We start from the raw sequence: 19,111 nt of genomic DNA on the forward strand, positions 1-19,111 counted from the left end.
GATACGGTCTCTTTGATCCACACTCCAGAAGAGCTAATGGTTTGCCTGTACCCCTGAGATCACCCTGTGCTGGTACTGCTGTAATGCTGACATTCATGCATCTGAGTGATATGATTGACAGGATCATGAAGTGTCACCAAATGTTTGGAACACAGTATACCTGTACTTAGGAGTTGACGAATGTGGAGTTTTACAATGTGAACGCGGCCAACCTGAATGACGCTATGCCAGACACAGAGAGTCAACCTACAACTCACACTGCTGCTGTATCATCTGCTCTGTTGGATGATGCTCTTCAAAGGGAGTCAAGCCTAAGTGGTCCTAAGATAAACACTGATGTCGAGCCAATTCAGCTTGAATTCTCTCACATCACATGATGCTCCTCAAAGTGAACCAAACTTATCTGCTCCAATAATAAATACTGTGGCCAGTGATAAAGTCTTACATGACATTTCCCGGAAACTGTCAAAACTTAGTAAACAGCAAAGGGGAAAATATAAGAGGAGACTATTGCTCTCTGAAAAGGTATCACAAAGAAAGGAGAATCAAAAAAGGAAAGAAAAGGAAAAGTATGCTTCTGATGAAACATACAAAGCAAAGAAAAAATCAGGAAACATTCTAATGAACTATTCAGACAAAGAAAACGAGAGTATGTTACCAACCGCTATCGAAACAATTATGAATGTAGACAAAAGAAAATAAATAATATAACAACCCATTACAAAGACAATGTTGACTTCAGGCAGAGGTACAAACAGTACAAAAACAACTGTTACAGAAGTTTATCACCAACCAATACAGAGACGATGTTAACTTCAGACAGAAGCAACAATCTTTTATCACTCAGCGTAATGCACATGACCAAGCATTCATGGTTAGACACAGACAACTTATGAGACAGCGAATGCGAGACAGGTATAAGAACAATGTTGCATTTAGGAGTATGCATAACATGAGGTGTGCAATGAAAATAAAAAGGAAGTACAGATGAATAAATACACTAACGCATGAGAGTGACAGAGAGGGTGACAACTTCTTGATCGAAGAGGCCATATCTGTTTTCAGATCACAAATTAAGGCCGGCCCCACTTATGTGTGCACCGTGTGTCATAAGGCATCATTTCCAAACCAAGTACGACCCTGCACAAGGTCAAATTATGTCAAAAATCCAGAGGTGGTTGCAGCATGCCAGACAGGAAAGTATGATCATGTTTGTGGAGATGAGTGCAGAAATGAACAACAATGCAAGGTGCCTGATGAGATGAGGAAAGAATGGCTCTGTTCCACTTGCCATACATACCTTAAAAATGGAGCCATGCCCACCCTTGCTGTACCCAACAACTTGGAGCTTGCTGACATTCCACCTGAACTGTCTGATCTCAACATTTTGGAGAGACATCTCATAGCCAAGTGCATACCATTTGCCAAGATTATTCCACTTCCCAAAGGCAGACAAAGAGCCATACGTGGTAATGTGGTATGTGTCCCATCTGAAGTGCAGGAAACAGTCCATGCTTTACCCAGACTGAGAAGTGAGTCTCAAGTCATGAGAGTAAAACTGAAGAGACGATTGTGTTACAGAGGTCATCAGCTGTGTCAGACTGTCACATGGTCTAAACTAGTGCAGGCATTGCATAAACCCAAACACATTCACCCACAGTATAAGGATGTCACTATCAGAGATGAGGCTGAGTTATGTGACCCAACACTTCCTGATATGGAAGATGATGATGATGATGTGGATGTTACAATGGATGTTGATGATTATGATGAAGATGATTTGATAGAAATTGACAGGTGTGAGAGTAATGCACTGTGTGAGGCAGAACATGATCCTGAAAATGAACAACAAAACAATGACACGCTGCTTGGTGATGACAGTCAACCACAGGAGCAGAGAGATGACTCAGAACAGGAAGGTGACATGCCTAATGGCAGTTTTGCTCTTGAATCATGCCTTCAGAAACCTGATGTTGCAGAGGAGATATTGTGTTTCAGTGAAGGAATCTACTCTGTTGCCCCTGCTGAAAGAAACAGTCCAGTTAGCTTCCTCATAACACCTAAACTGGAGGCCATGGCTTTCCCCGTTCAGTTCCCTACCGGCGAAAACACATTGGATGAAAAGAGACGCATTAAAATAACACCCAGCGGTTATTTCAAAACAAGGCTTTTCTATATTGATGACCGTTTTGCCAGAGACACAAACTACTTGTTCTTTGCACAGTTTGTGACTGAAATACACTTGGCCATGTTGGGCCTCAAATCATGAGGTCACACAGAGAGGGCCTACATGTAACCTGTGAGGCCTGACCACAAGGTGCTTGTTCCTTTGTTTCCGCCAAAATGCTGCTTACAGACAATGGGAGTCCATTGCAAACTCCATTTCCAAGGATGCTTTGCGATTTTCACACCTCAGCAGGGAACAGTCAACATACAGTCTGCCATGACATCACCTCCCCTTTAAAAACTGAATGTGCCCTGAAGCACACGCCTTTCCCATGTCACTGAGCTAGGGGTAACTTCTGTTCCTCTGAGTCAGGTCGATTAAAGGGGGTACCCCACGCACGTGTTTTCCCCTCATCGAAGATTCCTCTCACCGAACGAGACGAGACTTCGCCCGTGTTCACCCGAACACATTCCCGGATCCGAGAGAGACCGCTGCTGCAACCAGCGTCCTCAAATTCCCTCGAGAAGGAAGAAAAACTTCTTCACCGAGTCAACTCTGCTGTTCTCTCCGCCACGCCGCCGAGAGCCAGCTGCCGTGCTTTTCGCCGACTGTGCGAGAACGGCCACTGTCTGCAGCCGAGCCCAGGACAAAGCCGGACATAAAGACGGACTACACACACACCCTGCCCGCTTTCTGAAGCGACCCAAGTAAGAGGCATAAGTCTGGGCAGAGGCAGTGTTAATTGTGTGTTCTTATCAGCATCAGTTGCTGTTGCTTAGCATTTAGCTCTTAGCTTTTGCTATTGCTTGTTGTGTTGTTGACGGACCGCCGCGTCCATTTTTCTCTGTTTACTCTCAGGAGTATTTTAAGTTTGCTGCCTGTTTAGTTGTGTTCACCACGTTTTGTGTTTGTCCTGCTCGGGACTACTGCTGTGTTTACGCCATCGTGAGAGAGAAAGTAAGTTGCTTTGTCAATCAGAAACCGGACAACGTGCGTTACAGACTGCTGTCCGTACGCGCACTGTCTGTGGACAAATGAACCGCTTCTCTTCCTCTCACGATCGCTTTCTCTCCTTCCTCCCTCTCTTCCGACTAACACATACACGCGCGCGCACACACATACACGCACCGACATCTTTTGCACAGCTGATGGTCAGATAACGTCGGACAAAGCTTTGCTTTGTCTTTCCTTATCCGCCATCAGACACGTGTGTTTTTCACAGAAGTGGGTGAGTGCAAGACGCCGACCACCAGACGGCGCCATCTTGCTTCTGTCTAACCAAGACACCGCCATACTTCTGCCATCCGCTCGCGCGACGTGACTTCCTCCCATAGTCACGTCTGCATTGCAGACCGACGACGTCACCACGTCAGGCCCCGTCACCATCTTGTCACACACACGCTCGCTCTCACACACACACACACACACACACACACACACACACACACACACACACACATGCACGCACGCACACACACACACACACACATGCATTCCCCTGCATGTGTCCAACCCTGTACATAGCTGTTTGTGTTTTGTTTGGCAGGATTAGATTTTAGGATAGTTGTTTATTGAATGAAGCATTTGTTAACTTTGTTAATTTTGCTAAGTTTAATAAACACTGTTATATCTTTTAAAGAGAAGTTATTTTGTCATTATTGTGTGTAACATTGTGAAAAGTGGCTGATTGAAGGAGTCAGAGCTCAAATTCACCCTTCTTTGTTCACCCTCGAATGTTGATATCTCGCAGATATTAACATTCTAGGTGAACTCCCATTTATGAGACTACCTTGTTTGGTTATTGGTCCCGGTTTCCGGGTGGTGCCAAGTATTTGTTAATTCATATTAATAATTCTATTAATTGTTATAATTAGTTAATTATCTTTGATAATTGATAATTATTGCAAATAATCAACTGTGTTCCTCACAGATCCAACAGTTGGTGTCTGAATTATTGATTAAGGTTAACAATATCTTATTTTCATAATTCATAATTATCTATGATAATTATGAATTATTGCTAATAACCAAACGCACTACTGCCCGTCCCAACAGCCACTTCAAGCATGACAATACAACTACGTAAAGGAAAAGCTCTGACCAGAGATAGGCACAAAATAACTTCAGGAATGTTGCAAGATAAACGAGAGGTTGAGAAACTGGTGCATAATACAGATGCAATCAGATTCATGCAGCCACTCAGAGGGACACCAGCCTATTGGGAGAAAACAACAAAAGATCTTTTTGCCATGATCAGACAGCTGGGAACTCCTACATTCTTTTGTACATTTTCTGCAGCTGAAATGTGTTGGCCAGAAGTAATCGAGGCAATAAAGGCTTAGCAGGGTGAAAAAGTCAATTTTGAAGGGCTTGACTGGTCAGAAAAGTGTGACATACTGCGAAGCAATCCTGTCACAGCAATGAGCATGTTTGATAAACGTGTTGAAGCATTATTCAGAGATTTAATCTTGTCTCCTGCACAACCCCTTGGCAAAGTTGTTGACTACTTTTACAGAGTGGAGTTTCAGCACAGAGGAAGCCCACACATACACTGCCTCTTATGGGTAGAAAGTGCACCTGTGTTTGATGAAGATGATGATCAGACTGCGTGTGATTTTGTGTCCAAATACATCACTGCTCAATTACCTGACCCACATACACAACCTGACCTGTACAAGAAAGTCACAGAGGTGCAAATGCACAGCAAAAAGCATTCAAGAACATGTTTCAAATATCCTGGCTCTGGTTACAGATTTGGATTTCCCAAACAACCATCCAGAGAGACAATGATAGTGAGACTCAATGAGGACGATGATCAACCACAAGTGGAAGAAGCAAAGCAAAAGCTCAGACAGCTGAACCAGTTGTTGAATGAACCTTTCTCTGCCTCCCTAACTTTGGAGCAGCTTCTGGCTCGATGTAATTTAACATTTGAAGATTATGAGCAATGCTTGAGTATGATAAACAACTCTGATGCAGTGATACTGAAGCGTGATCCAAAGGACTGCTGGGTAAATGGATATAATCCCCATCTGCTTGGAGCCTGGAATGGCAGTCTTGATGTAAGTTATATACTGAATGCATACGGAGCAATCGTTTATCTCACAAGTTATATAACTAAGAAGGAGGCAGGCCTTTCTGAGTACTTCAAAACAGTCATTCAGAACTCCAAAATGGACAGTGTCAATGAATGTGATGAAATGAGGGAAATCATGCAGGCACACTCAAAAAAGAGGTCAGCGCTCAGGAATGTGTGACTCGCGCATGTGGTATAAACATGAAAAAGTGTTCACGTGGTGTCATTCATACAGACAGATGACAATGCAGTCAGAATGAGTCGTCCACTGTCATACCTGGAAAGCACTGCGCCAGAGAGTGAAAATGTGTGGATGACATCTTACACTGACAAATACAAATCCAAGCCTGAAACACCAGAGTTTGAGGAGATGTGCTTGGAGGATTTTGCATCTACTTGCAGGATTGTCTATGGAGAACAGACAAAGGACAGAAATGTTGTTCCGCTGTTAAATGACATGGGATTTGTTCAAATGAGAAGTAATGATAAGCCTGCCATTATCAGATTTCACCGACCCTCAGAGAAAAAGTATCCAGAGCAATACTATGGCATATTGCTGAAACTTTACCTTTCTTACCGATCAGACCAGGAACTGAAAAGACAGTCTTTTCCCACGTACGAGTCCTTCTACAAAGATGGCGCAGCTCAACTACTAACTAGGATTCTGTCAAGGAGTATGAACAGAACAGAGGTGTAATTGATGAATGGTCTAACCTTGCACCTGAATCTGAACTAGTGAGGTTGGAGTGTATCAAAGAACTTTAGGCAAGAGAGCCAGACTCTGTAAATGAACAAGAAAATGTGCCTTCAAGGTAATGCTGTTACAGAATGTAAAGCTATCAGAGAGCTCCCTGCAATACATCCTGTACTGTTACGGCAAATGTTTCAGAATCTGAACCAGAAGCAAACCTGTATATTCTACACAGTTTGAGACTGGTGCATAAAGCGAACATGTGGCCTAAATCCAGATCAGTTTTTCTTTTATATAAACGGTGGTGCTGGAACAGGGAAGTCACATCCTATCAAATGTATCTACTCAGAGGCATCTAAGATACTGTGCAAACTGCCAAGACATGCTGAGGATGCTGACATTTCAAAACCCACTGTCCTGTTGACTGCTTTCACTGGAAGAGCAGCCTTTAACATCTCAGGCACAATGCTGCACTCTCTCCTCAAACTACCGAGAAGCCTTAAACCCCCATTTCAAGGACTTGGCAACAAATTGGAAGAAGTCAGATGTGAGCTTTTCAATGCTGAGATCATTATCATCGATGAAGTGTTCATGGTGTCAAAGGCCCTTTTTGCCTAGGTTGATGCGAGACTCAAACAGATCAAAGGCAGTCAGAGACCCTTTGGAGGAATGTCAGTAATAGCTGTTAGAGACTTCTATCAGTTACCACCAGTGCGACAGGCTAAACCCCTCTGTGTGCATGACCCATTAGAGATTGACTTGTGGCAGGAACACTTTCAGATGATCAGTCTGACTGAGATTATGCGTCAAAAGGATGATGTTGACTTTGCAGAGATGTTGAACCAGATCCGTGTGAAAGAAAAGTTAGATAAGTTGTCTGAAGCAGACAGACCTTTGCTGTCACAAACTGTCACTGAACCAGCACTCTGCCCGACTGATGTCCTGCACATTTTTGCAACTAATAAACAAGTAGATGCCCATAACTCTGCAACATTAACTGAACTTCACTCTCACATCACTAAAATTGATGCTGATGACTATAGAAAGGACCCACGAAATAGCAAAATGTCATGACAAGCCCAACCATTTAAAAGGAGGCAGAAATGAGTTACCAGATACACTACAAGTTGCTGAAGGTGCTCATGTTATGCTCACCAGAAACATAGATGTTTCTCGAGGATTAGTGAACGGTTCGTTTGCTACTCTAGTCAGGTTAGTAACTTCTGAACAACATGAATCTGCACATGTCACTATGCTTGGGCTCAAGATGGATGATGAAACAGCTGGAAGGAATTGCAGTAACAGAGCACCAGGGGCACCTGACAATCTTGTGTACATAGAGAGAGCAGAGGAGAATCTTAAACAGAAAGGAGTGGTACACAGACAGTTTCCCATTAAGCTGGCCTTTGCATGTACAGTTCATAAGCTTCAAGGTATGACAACAACATCAGCCGTAGTCTCACTGAAGCACATTTTTGAACCTGGCATGGCTTATGTAGCTGTGAGTAGAGTGACCTCTCTCAGTGGACTGTACCTACTGGACATGGATGAGAGCAAAATGTATGCCAACCCAGAAATCACTGCAGCCTTACAGACCATGAGACAACTCAACTTGGATGACATGATGCCTCTTCTTCATATCAAACAAACTTAGAGTGGGCATGACACTCTGACCATTGTTCACCATAACACAGAAGGATTGCCATCTCATGTAAATGACATCAAGAGCCATCATGAATTGTGTCTCTCAGATGTTTTGTGTCTCACAGAAACCTACAAGGCTCCTTTGTTGCAGAGAGTCTCCACTTACAAGGCTACAACATGTTCAAATGCAACAGACACCTGTCCTACACAAACTTTCCACAAATGGCCAACAGAGGAGGTGGTGGAGTTGCTATTTATGTGAAAAACCACTTTCAGGTGTGTGAAAAACAGTACATACATAATGTAACTGACCTTGAGTTTGTAGCTTTGAAGGTTGAAGCCCCAGTAAGTGCATTGATTGCAGCTGTGTACAGACCTCCAGACTACAGCCTGACATCATTCCTGTCAAACCTGGGAAGCCTTTTGGACTCACTGGAGATCATGGATTGTCACCCCATCATTGTCTGTGGCAATTTCTACGAGAATCTCTTATCCAACGCAAGTAAGCCAGTACTGGAGCTGTTTCAGTCTAGGGGATATGCTCAACTCATCACTGCTGCAACCACAGAGAAGAACACACTGCTGGACCTCATTTTCATCTCTCAACTATAGCATTGTCTCCATTCTGGTGTCATGAAAACCTATTACAGTTATCATAATCCTGTATACTGTGTAATGTCCTCCAGCAGTTCATTAAGAAGTCAGCTGAGTTTTAAAGATAAAGAAAAATGCAAAGGACTTGTGACCAAACTAATATTTTCAGTGCAGTGATCAATAGAAAACAGTTTATTAGAACTTTGTGTAAAAAAAAAAAGTACAGAAGAATTTTATATTGATAACAGTTTGATTTAAAACACTGAATTATCTAAAGTGCAATTATGAAATCAAAAACAGTATATTACAGAGTAGGGGTATCCTCTGTGCAACCTGGCTTCAGCACCTTGCCAGGCTGCCTCAGTCTCTCCAAGGCTGTGAGGGAGGGAGGGTGGACCAGAGGATCCCCTCCTCAAAACTTAATATGACTGTTGTAATGTGCTGAAGAGAAATTGACGCACAAGGCCTCTTTGTTGCTGAGAGAATATCATACTGCTGAACAGCAATGTCTCCATCCTGGTACAGTTGTCATAATCATGTTTTTGGTTTAAGCTCCTCCATCAGGTCTTAAAAATGGCAAGTAAGACAAAAATATACTTAGCATCAGGTTGTGTTATTAGGTAACTACATGGTTCTTGGAAATTAAATTCTGTTTGGTAATCTTAAATTTTGAGAGAATTGGATAATACAACAGGCCATATTTTTTTCAGGTTATTATACTGTTATGGGCTATATTTCCAACATATTTTGGCCTGGCATTCATCAGGGTGGGTGTGGATCAGGGTTGATAAATGCACAGGCCAAAACTGTTTTAGCAGCCGTATACAGCATTGTGCACAGCTGCTAACACTTACTATAACAGAAATACATCAGAAAGTATGTGTTTTAGATGTAACACATACTTTCTGATGTACATATGCCTACCAGCTGAAACCCCACATTCCCACCCATTTCCTGCTATGCTCACTAGCAGGGTGGGTGGCCTTGCCAGAGACTATAACTTTTCTAAGTTTACTTTCCCCTGGACAGGAGACACAGTTCTACTGTGTCCTCTGTGATGACACCTGCCCACCTTGGCCTCACCTCCTTCAGCACCATGAGAACTAGCTCATAACAACCAGGACACTCTGCTGCCACAGACCAGATGCTGTAGCACTGGATTAACTGTTTATCTACACTGGACCCATCACTAATAGATAGACACGTTCTACTTCCTGCTAGCGCCAGTCATTCTTCAAAGCAGGGGAGATAAGATAACACCTGCCAGCCTTTGCCTCACCTCCTCTATGGCTCTGAGACACTGGATCGTCTCATAACAACCAAGACATCATGCTGACCCAGACCAGATCCTGTAGCACCAGTGTAACTGTGAATCAACAGTGGACCATGACGGCTGGACCACATGGAGACATGTGTTCCCCCTGCCAGTGCCGGGGTTTCTTCACAGTGGAGCATAAGGTAATGGAGGTTTTATTTTTGAATTAAAAATGTCATTTGTGCTTTCTAACGTTTTGTTTTAATTGTGTGTTCATTCGTTTTGTATTCATTCAACAGTTTTGATGACACTGTTGTTGCTCTTGACTTTAATGCTACAGCTAGGAGTATAACATTGTCATTTACATCAATGTCTTTCTTCAGGTCTTCCTCCACTGTGATCCCTCCACTTCACAGTGGAGACACTCAAGACTGCACAGAGAGAGAAACATGTAAAAGAAGCTGAACATCATGCAGCTCTCAAAAACTTCTCTGTGTGAAATGGCACTGGACAGAAAATTGTTTCCTGCACTGCAGCAGTGTTGAAGGTATTTGATTATTATGTATTATGTAACTCTTGAATATGTTTTGTGTCATAGTCTTTAGTTTATTAACTTTCTGTTTTCTTTTGTCAGGACCAGCTCCATCCCCCTACCTTCACATCACCATCTGTGCATCCATCACAGTGGAGCCTAACTACTGTTGATCCTTTGTCAAGTGATCAGGTGTACTGCTGCCGGGACTCATGCACAATGCTGCACATCAGCCCTCACTCAGTTTCTGAGTGACAATTCCTCCAACTGTGCAACATCAAGCTCTCCCCTAAACAACAAGGTAACACTTTTATTATTTTACTTCCTTCATACAAGATCCCTCGTCAACCAAACCACCTGGTGCATGCTGTTTGCATTTACAACTCCAGAACACATCGACCAGATAATTGGAAATGTCAAAGGTCATGTTGACACTGTACTCCGTTGGTTTGTGCCGACAATGGACAGATTCAACAAACAGCAACATGATAGAACACATGCCTGGACAGTTGACAAAATGACTGCTTCTCTGAAAAACAATACACCAATTTAAAAGATTCTTTTTTGATTGTCGACATCTATCCAAGCAATGTATGTTTATTTTGTATTTCATAAGAATTTATTCCTTTCCTTTTCATTTACCACAAGCTAACTAATTAACCCAGAGAAGAGGAGAGGTTTTAGAAATATTAATCATTAGGGTGGGGTTTCAGCTGGGAGGTACGTCAAAGGTCTTTCACACGTGTGTGCGTAGCCTTGGGCTGATCTAAACCTCATGGTATACACAGCGGTCATTTATATAACTCCTGTGTTAAAAGTTCAGAATATTCAGAGTCTTCACAATGCCCACAACACATGCCTAAGTCAAAAAGCCACATCTAATGATTTGATTGGGAAAGAAATGTTCCCATGCTAGTTTTGACATGACTGTCAATTCAGGGATACTGGATCTTTAAAGCCATGAACTAATGGTGGTACCCTATCAGCCTAGGTCTAACCATGATGTGAAAAGCCTTTAATGGTATGGCTGAAGAATATTGCAAACCATCAGAATTGTAATGTCTTTGTTGATCAGTGTCTCACAGAGGACACTATGTATACAATTTTCTAATGTCAGTAGCTCTGTTTAGACACATTTGTCACAAGTTCTTGTGCACAGTATTATTTGTGCACTGTGCCTACCATAAAACCATAAAAAAACAAACAAAAGAATGGCTGAAAGAACAATGTATAACAACAACCTAACAATGCATATTTTGCACGTACAGGACATAACTAGTGCAACTGATGGTGAAATATATTGTTCAGCTCTGCCTTATACAACTATACTAAACTATACTACTTATACTAAAGCAGTATGGATTTTGGTTGTTATTCATTTTACTGCAAGCTCTGAAGTCTTTTATAAGGCAACTCATTGAGAATCAAAGTCTGTATTTTAATTTAATTGTTTGTTTGTTTGTTTGTTTGTTTGAGTTGAAATAGGGCCAACCCACAGGTGAGCACCCCATTGGCTTCATGGGATACATCATCACACATTTAAATCATAGAAATCTTCCTAAAATTTACTTTATAAACGCTGTCTCAAAACTCACTCATTTTTTTTTAGTTAGTAAGTTGACTGAGAGGGTTTAAACCTTATGCTGTATGCAAAGGTATAGGCCCATTTCCAATTTTCAATTCACTTCTGAGCTTCTGTTAAGGTCTGGGGGCTTTTATTCTTAGGTTAGATTGCTGACAGGAAATATTTACTGGTATATTGTAAACCATTGATATTGTAATATCTTTGTTCATTAATCTCCATCAAATGATACAAAGTTGTACAATCTTCTAATGTCAAAAGCTCTGTTTTGACAAATTTGTCACTCTCATAGGCACCATGGTTTTTGGTTTTGCAAGTACAGTTTTTATGTATTTTCTCTGTTCTTTTGATGATGAAACATACTGACAATCAAAGTTTATAAGCACTATGGATTTTGTTTTTTTCTTTGTATTTTTTATGTTCTTTTTATTTGTTTATTGGTTATTTCTTTTACTGCAAGTAAGTTTGTAATTTTCATATCTATTCAATTCATTTAATTTCAGTTCACTTCAAGTATGTTCAATCAATTTCAATGTGATTTCTTTCAGTTTTATTCAGTTCAATAAATTATTCATCCTTACTTGGACAATTGAATATGTGGAGATGCTGTCACTGTTACAGCCCTACCCTGTGTGGGGGGTTGCACATGCAGAACTGTGAAAGACATCTTGTGGACATTTGGTGAAAAGATAAATAAAGTCAATTTAATGTTGGATCAAAGCAATGACTTGTGGCACCGAAAATCAAATGAAAGATGTCGAGTTCTCTGTCAGAAGAACAGCTGTTCATAAATGCATGGTGACTAAAATCGTTGCTGAAATATTGCAGTACTAATCATCGCTATTGTCTGGGTCCAGGTATCATTGGATAATTCGTAATTCATTTGTAATTTGTAATTCAAAAACCAAAAAACAGTAAATCTGTTATTTGTTTCAAAACATAAAACAAAAAAATGTTTTTGGTGTCGGAATCAAATAACGAAAAACCAATCAAACCCGTCACTTTTTTGGTTTTTGCCGATTTGTTTTATCGTTATTCCTTTTTGGATTGAATATTGCACAGGTCTGCCGACATTCAGCCAATTCGTTTTTGCATTTTGAAACCAAAAACAGAAGTCACGTGTTTTTCTCCTTTTTTCATTTTAATCTGAAAAACGAAATCACATGATCTATTCCTTTTTTGTTTCCCAACAAAAATCCATAAAACCAAATTCAAAAGACCGTGCAATTTTGGTTTAGAAATCAAGTATTTTTGTCAGTTTTGTACAATAGATGTGACCTTCATATATGTCATACACAATGTGTATGACAAGAGAATAAATTAAACATAAATAATTAATAAATAATTACATTATGTAACAGTGGAGGTTGAATAAAATGCACAATCTAAAGTCCAGTTTGATGAAAATTACCAAAGTGAAAGTGTAGGGCTTAAATGAGGGATGTGAAACGTAAAGTTCAGTTTTACAACTCCATCTTTATCCCATTTACACACATGCGCGCGTGCTCACGTATTAATTATGTATTATTAATTAATATATTGAGGTCTAAACTGTGTTGACGGATGGTTGGTTTATATATCATAATATAAATGTCCTTTATGAAATAAAGACTATGCAACGCGTTAGTATACTTTACAGGTCCGGCAGAAAATATAAGTAAAATAAGTGGCGCTAACTCTCAAACAGTTTCACGGGGTTTCTCTGTTCCTCTGTCGTGTCTGCTTGCTGAGCATGACAAGAGACAGACAGACGCTGCATCTCAACTGCTCACATGTGTCACCTAGTGGTTATTGTTGCGCACTGCAGCTACTCCCGGATAAATTATTTCACCCCTTTCATTGTGGTCGTGACATTGAAATGAGTGACACCTGTATGTGAAATGGTAACAACAGTTTGGTAACGTGGACACTTCTGCTTGTCACTTCTGTGACTGTTTGGGAAGGACGACACAGACTATTTCCACACATGTAATTAATTAGGCTATTAATTCACTCTATACAAATAATATATCTAATATATCACACATTTTTTGGATAAATTATATTTCATATGCATAGCATATGTAGGCCTATTTATTAATTTTATTAGGTCCTGTGCTTGCATAATGTTGGGTGTTACATTTTTAATAGAATGGCCATTCTATCCTCTTGGAATTTAATTTTGACGTTTTTACACTTTACTTCTGCTTCCTGTCTTTCCACCACGTCCCAAATGAGAAATGAAAAAAGGAATTTGCAAAAACCAAAACTGCACATTGTCTTTTGAATTTGGTTTTCTGGATTTTCGTTGGGAAACAAAAAAGGAATAGATCATGAGATTTAGTTTTTCGTTTTTGGTTTAAAATGAAAAAAAGGAATTGGAATTATCCGATGATACCTGGACCCAAAAGACCGTGCAATTTTGGTTTAGAAATCAAGTATTTTTTGTCAGTTTTGTACGATAGCGGAAGCAGCTACATTAGTCTACCCATGATCCTCAGCGACCATTGCTATGGTGAAGACGCCAGCAACAGCCGCGTGTGTGTGTAAAACATGGTGTAAATGGGATGAAGATGGGGTTATAAAACTGAGCTTTACATTTCACATCCCTCATTTAAGCCCTACACTTTCACTTTCGTAAAGTGCTAAATTACGAGCGCTGCTGCTAAAATTTCAGACAATCATTAATATAAATGAGCGGCTCATGATTTTCACTCGCACAATAATACCCTGTGTCACTGTGGATTTTCTTTAGTCATCCTCCCTCTCTTCGTTCTTCAAAAGGGCATCTATGTGAAAGGTACAAGGGTAACATAGCTCCTTTAAGGAATAAGGCAGTGCGTGTGTGTGTGTGTAGGTATGTGTATGTAAATGTGCGTGTGTAGTTGCGCAAGCGCAGAGGGTGAGCGGCAGAAACATGACAGGAACGTGAGCGGAGCAGAGGAAAAGTTTAGCAGTAAGTTGTCAATCTGACAGTAAATGTACAGTACAGGCTGTTTGTCAGTAAATAAATGCTGCAGCTCCTCAAGACAAAGAAAATACTCACCTATCGAAGGGGGTTAGCCCCGAAGTTAGCAACTATGTGTTAGCTTAACTTGACCAGGCTCACTTAAGGTGGACTTACTTTTAAGGTGGACCAGCAATTCTCATTTTAGTGTCAATCTCAGCCACTGTTTAACAGAGAACAGAGAAATGTCTGGCTGATGAGTCTCTGTCTTGAGTTTTTCATATGCCCCCCGCCGCTGCTCCAACGCAGTCAACCTTTTCATCAAACTGGACTTTAGATTGTGCATTTTATTCAACCTTCACTGTTACATAATGTAATTATTTATTAATTATTTATGTTTAATTTATTCTCTTGTCACCTTCATATATTTCATACACTTTGTTTCTTTGTCCATAGCACACATTATTTTCCTTACAGTTCAATGTACAGTAAAGTACGTTGATCCCAATCATAACCAATAATCTGCAGTACTACATAATGTTATACTGACTATATGTTAAGGCTGTTGCTGGCGTCTTCACCATAGCAACGGTCGCTGAGGATCATGGGTAGGCTAATGTAGCCGCTTCCGCTACCGTTCAAAACTGACAAAAAATACTTGATTCTAAACCAAAATTGCACGGTCTTTTGAATTTGGTTTTCTGGATTTTCATTGGGAAACAAAAAAGGAATAGATCACGTGATTTCATTTTTGGTTTAAAAGGAAAAAAGCATGTGACTTCCGTTTTTGGTTTCAAACGCAAAAACGAATTGGCTGAATGTCTGCAGACCTGTGCAATATTCAATCCAAAAAAGAATAACAATAAAACGAATCAGCAAAAACCAAAAATGGGCCGGGTTTGATTGCTTTTTCATCATTTGATTCTGACATCAAAAACGGTTTTCCGTTTTTTGTTTTGAAATCAATAACAGATTTACCGTTTTTTGGTTTTTGAATCACAAATGAATTACGAATTATCCGATGATACCTGGACCTGTCTGCGTGTGTAAAATCAGCTGTGTGTTAATGAATGTGGCGCATGAAAAAACTGAAGGCACCAGCTGCCAAATAAAGCGTAAAGGTAATTCACCAATCAGAATAGTTCTCTCTGTGTAGTGTCTGTAAAGACGAAATTTCACCGCACTGGTTGCGGTGTGATGTCATCGGTTGTCAAGCCTTTGCCCCCCCATGCTTCCCACAAGGCGTCAAAGTGTAAAACATGTTACTTCCTGTTGCCAGTAGGTGGCGCTATGACTCAGATCCAGTATTCACAAATGGATCTGTTAAGGGCGGGACTCTTTTCAAGCACAAAAGGTTTGGGTCTCTTAGGATCATGTATGCCGGAGTTATTGCAGTTTCAATTTTCAAAACTCACCATTTTGATAACTTTTCATCTCCAGGGTCTGTAGATGATACTGACTGAATTTGAAGTTGCTGAGGTCAAATCTCTTGGAGGAGTATGTTAAAGTATGCGGGCTGGAAATGACTAAATCTGCGTAAAAATCGCAATGTTGATCCAAAATGGCCAACTTCCTTTTGGACTTAGGGTATGTGTCCAATTTTCTTAATTTTCTGGGGGGCGCTGTTGAGCCATTTTGCCCCGCCTTTTTGTGAAACCCATAAAATATCAAATTTTTCACCACTTCCGATGTATGTGCAAAGTTTAACAACTTTTCGTGCACGTTTAGGCCCTCAAAAATGCGTTTGTTTCGGAAGAATAATAATAATAGAGAAAAATAATTCCTTCAGATCCAATAGGGCTGTTCGGTGCTCAGGCCCTAATAATCCAGTAAATATAATCTGTATAATAAATCCAATAAATATAGTTAATAATATATAATAATAGTTAATAAATACATTTGAACATAAACTTTTAACAGAGCGCAAATATAATCTGTATAATAAATAAAATAAATGACCATTTAAAGACGCACAGGAAATAAATAACTATCTTACATTTTTATATCTGCAAACACATTAGATCTCTCTGTTTGAACGCTGAATATGGCTGATGTGCTTGCCATTAACTTGGATCTCCACCTTTCCTTTCTTTAGATCCCCATCAAATGGCTGCCATGAAGCTTCATTGATTTTCAGTACCTCTCCAGTTTCAAGGAGTACTTCAAGTTCCTCCTTGTTCGAGTCCACCTCCATCACACCAATGATGTGCGCAGTGACACTTGTGTCTTTTGCCTTCTGTTGAGATAAAGTAAACATACCTTGTCACTTAACCAGTCATGGAAGATGTATTCAGATACAACAATGTAAAAATACTCCATTACAAGTAAAAGTCCTGCATGAAAAATCATACTACAGTAAAAGTACATAAAAAAAAAAAAAAAAAAAAAAAAAAAGAAATACTTTCTATGTGAATCAGCCACAGCCTCTCTCTCTCCAGCTCACCAGCAGTATCACATCCTTACAAGTTAAATAATTAATTTTTTTCAAAACTTAATAAATACGTAGTTTTCCCTTGTATACTTCAAAATTGTAATAAAAAAAAGGAAAAAATATTATGGTTGTGTTTAAAAATGAAAAAACAAAGGGAACAACAATGTACCTCAGTCTCAGTACAATTCGTTGTCTGGAGCTGTAGTCTGCAGTCACTGGTGGAGGCTTTTACATGCGAAAATTTGACATGGTCCCCAATGTTGAGGTCAGTAACCGCTGCCTCCCTCCACAGGCTCAAGTTAATCCTGACTGTGTCCTGTTAAAGATAAGGGAATACCATGTTATTTATGTAATGCCACATTAATACCCAGGTGAAAAACAAAAAAAACAACAAAAAAAAAACATCATGTCAGATCTGAATCTGAGATTACTTTTGAACTTCAGTTAAACAAATGAACCAATTTATCTAATGTATAGCCTACCTGCTCAAGGGTGATCCTCCGAAGTGGGACCAGGTCTCTCCCTGGACGGACTTGGCTCAATGCAGATATCTAAACAAGGTAGATTGCTGTGTTGATTACATTTTACACTTTTTATGACCATATTCAGGAGTTTTATATTATCAAAACTTTGATTCCAGAAAGAAGCCACTCTCTCATCAACTAACAGACAATCAAGTAAAAGAGAGCACACTCCATTGTAAAAGTAAAAAACTTACTTCAACCACCTGTCCCTCGATGGTCATGAGGCCCTTGGCATCTCTGCAGTCACGCAGATGGGTAGGGGGTGAACTGGGGTGCAGCAGTGCCTCCACGGACTCAGTGCGGAGCTGCTCAGACGCTGCAAGGTCTGAGGTCCGAAAAATCTGGCAGCATCGACCAATGCTCAGGAAGAAAGGGGGAGACTGTCCCCTCAGACTGCGGCCTCTGAGGATATAGCTCCTTCCCTCTTGAAATCGTGTGCCGAATTCTTCGAAAAGTGTTACTTTGGTGACTGACTGGCCGTTGGAGATGACAGCCACTTTATTGTTTTTTATCGTGGCTGCCCGTGCTTTGTTATCCTGGAAGTCCCAGGCTACCACCCTTGGTTGATCTTCCAGTTTAAGAACACACATGTGTATTGGTGGAGGTTTGCAGTACGGCGTGTCTGGCTGGGTCCACAGCAGTTTCTTTAGAGCCATTCTGAAATAATAACAAAACATGAATTAAAAAAAAAAGTATGTACATATATATATATATATATATATATATATTATATATATATATATATACATATATATATATATATATTATATATATATATACATATATATATACATATATATATATATATATACATATATATATACATATATATATATATACATATATATATACATATATATATATATATACATATATATATATATATATATATATATATATATATATATATATATATATATATATATATATATATATATATATACATATATATATTATATTATTATTATATTATTATATTACATTTAGTTTCACTAACTGAAGCAAATCCATATGTTGTGAAGGCATACATGGTAGGCATACTCCATCTATTGATGTATCCGGAACAGTTTCATTTAATTAATATCGGAATCAGAAACAAGTTTATTTCCAGTAGGTTTGTACATACAAGGTAATGTGGTGCATAACGGTCAAAATAAAAGAGCAATATATATCTTTATAGGTTAGCCGAAACATTTTATTGTTCGAGGCTTTCTATTTCCCTCTGGTTTAAAAGACAGAGCTTATAAAACAAATGGTCTTTAATTAGAAAAGTATATATTCCACACAATTAATTGGCTCCCATGATTATAAAAATGCAAAATTTGGTTCAGATAGACCTCATCAGTCATTAACTACTTTTCCACTTTTGCTTCAGTTGCAGAAACAGTGTGACATTACTTTAAGTTTTTATGTGACATATACAGACAGTTTCTTCATCATTCAACCAAAAAGCAAAAAATACTATACTTAAGTCAGATATAATAAGTGTTACATGTATTTTAAGCCTTAGCCTACTTTTAATAAGCAGAAATTGTTATTAATTGTTCTGATATTTCTTATTTCTTTCTTACCTTTCCTTCTTGCACCACGCTCAGAGGATCTTCTCCATGTAATGTCTGTAAAGACGAAATTTCGCAGCACTGGTCGCGGTGTGACGTCATCGGTTGTCAAGCCTTTGTCATTGGCTAA

General features: G+C 39.6%; 1 protein-coding gene and 1 long non-coding RNA gene across 2 annotated transcripts; one reads left to right on the forward strand and one right to left on the reverse strand.

Moving 5' to 3' along the window:
* Positions 1 to 6,170: 6,170 nt before the first annotated feature.
* On the forward strand, positions 6,171 to 11,074 carry LOC121896012. The gene is made up of 3 exons (XR_006095887.1): positions 6,171 to 9,630; positions 9,811 to 9,974; positions 10,062 to 11,074. It is a non-coding gene; the product is annotated as an uncharacterized LOC121896012 (long non-coding RNA).
* A 5,410-nt stretch (positions 11,075 to 16,484) lies between these two features.
* On the reverse strand, positions 16,485 to 18,078 carry LOC121895268. Its single transcript, XM_042408280.1, has 4 exons — positions 17,617 to 18,078; positions 17,381 to 17,449; positions 17,068 to 17,214; positions 16,485 to 16,703 (listed from the first exon to the last, which is right to left on the reverse strand). The coding sequence occupies exons 1-4, from the start codon at positions 18,076 to 18,078 to the stop codon at positions 16,485 to 16,487; spliced, it is 897 nt and encodes a 298-aa protein (XP_042264214.1).
* Positions 18,079 to 19,111: the final 1,033 nt, after the last annotated feature.

This window comes from Thunnus maccoyii, chromosome 4 (genome assembly GCF_910596095.1).
Source record: "Thunnus maccoyii chromosome 4, fThuMac1.1, whole genome shotgun sequence".
In the NCBI taxonomy this organism is placed as follows: Eukaryota; Metazoa; Chordata; class Actinopteri; order Scombriformes; family Scombridae; genus Thunnus; species Thunnus maccoyii.

Coding starts and splice junctions, on each gene's coding strand:
- LOC121895268 (XM_042408280.1), bottom strand. CDS start 18,078: ATGGCTCTAAAGAAACTGCTGTGGACCCAGCCAGACACGCCGTACTGC. Junction 17,450..17,616: donor TCGAGGGACAGGTGGTTGAA/GTAAGTTTTTTA, acceptor TACCTTGTTTAG/ATATCTGCATTGAGCCAAGT. Junction 17,215..17,380: donor GGAGGATCACCCTTGAGCAG/GTAGGCTATACA, acceptor TATCTTTAACAG/GACACAGTCAGGATTAACTT.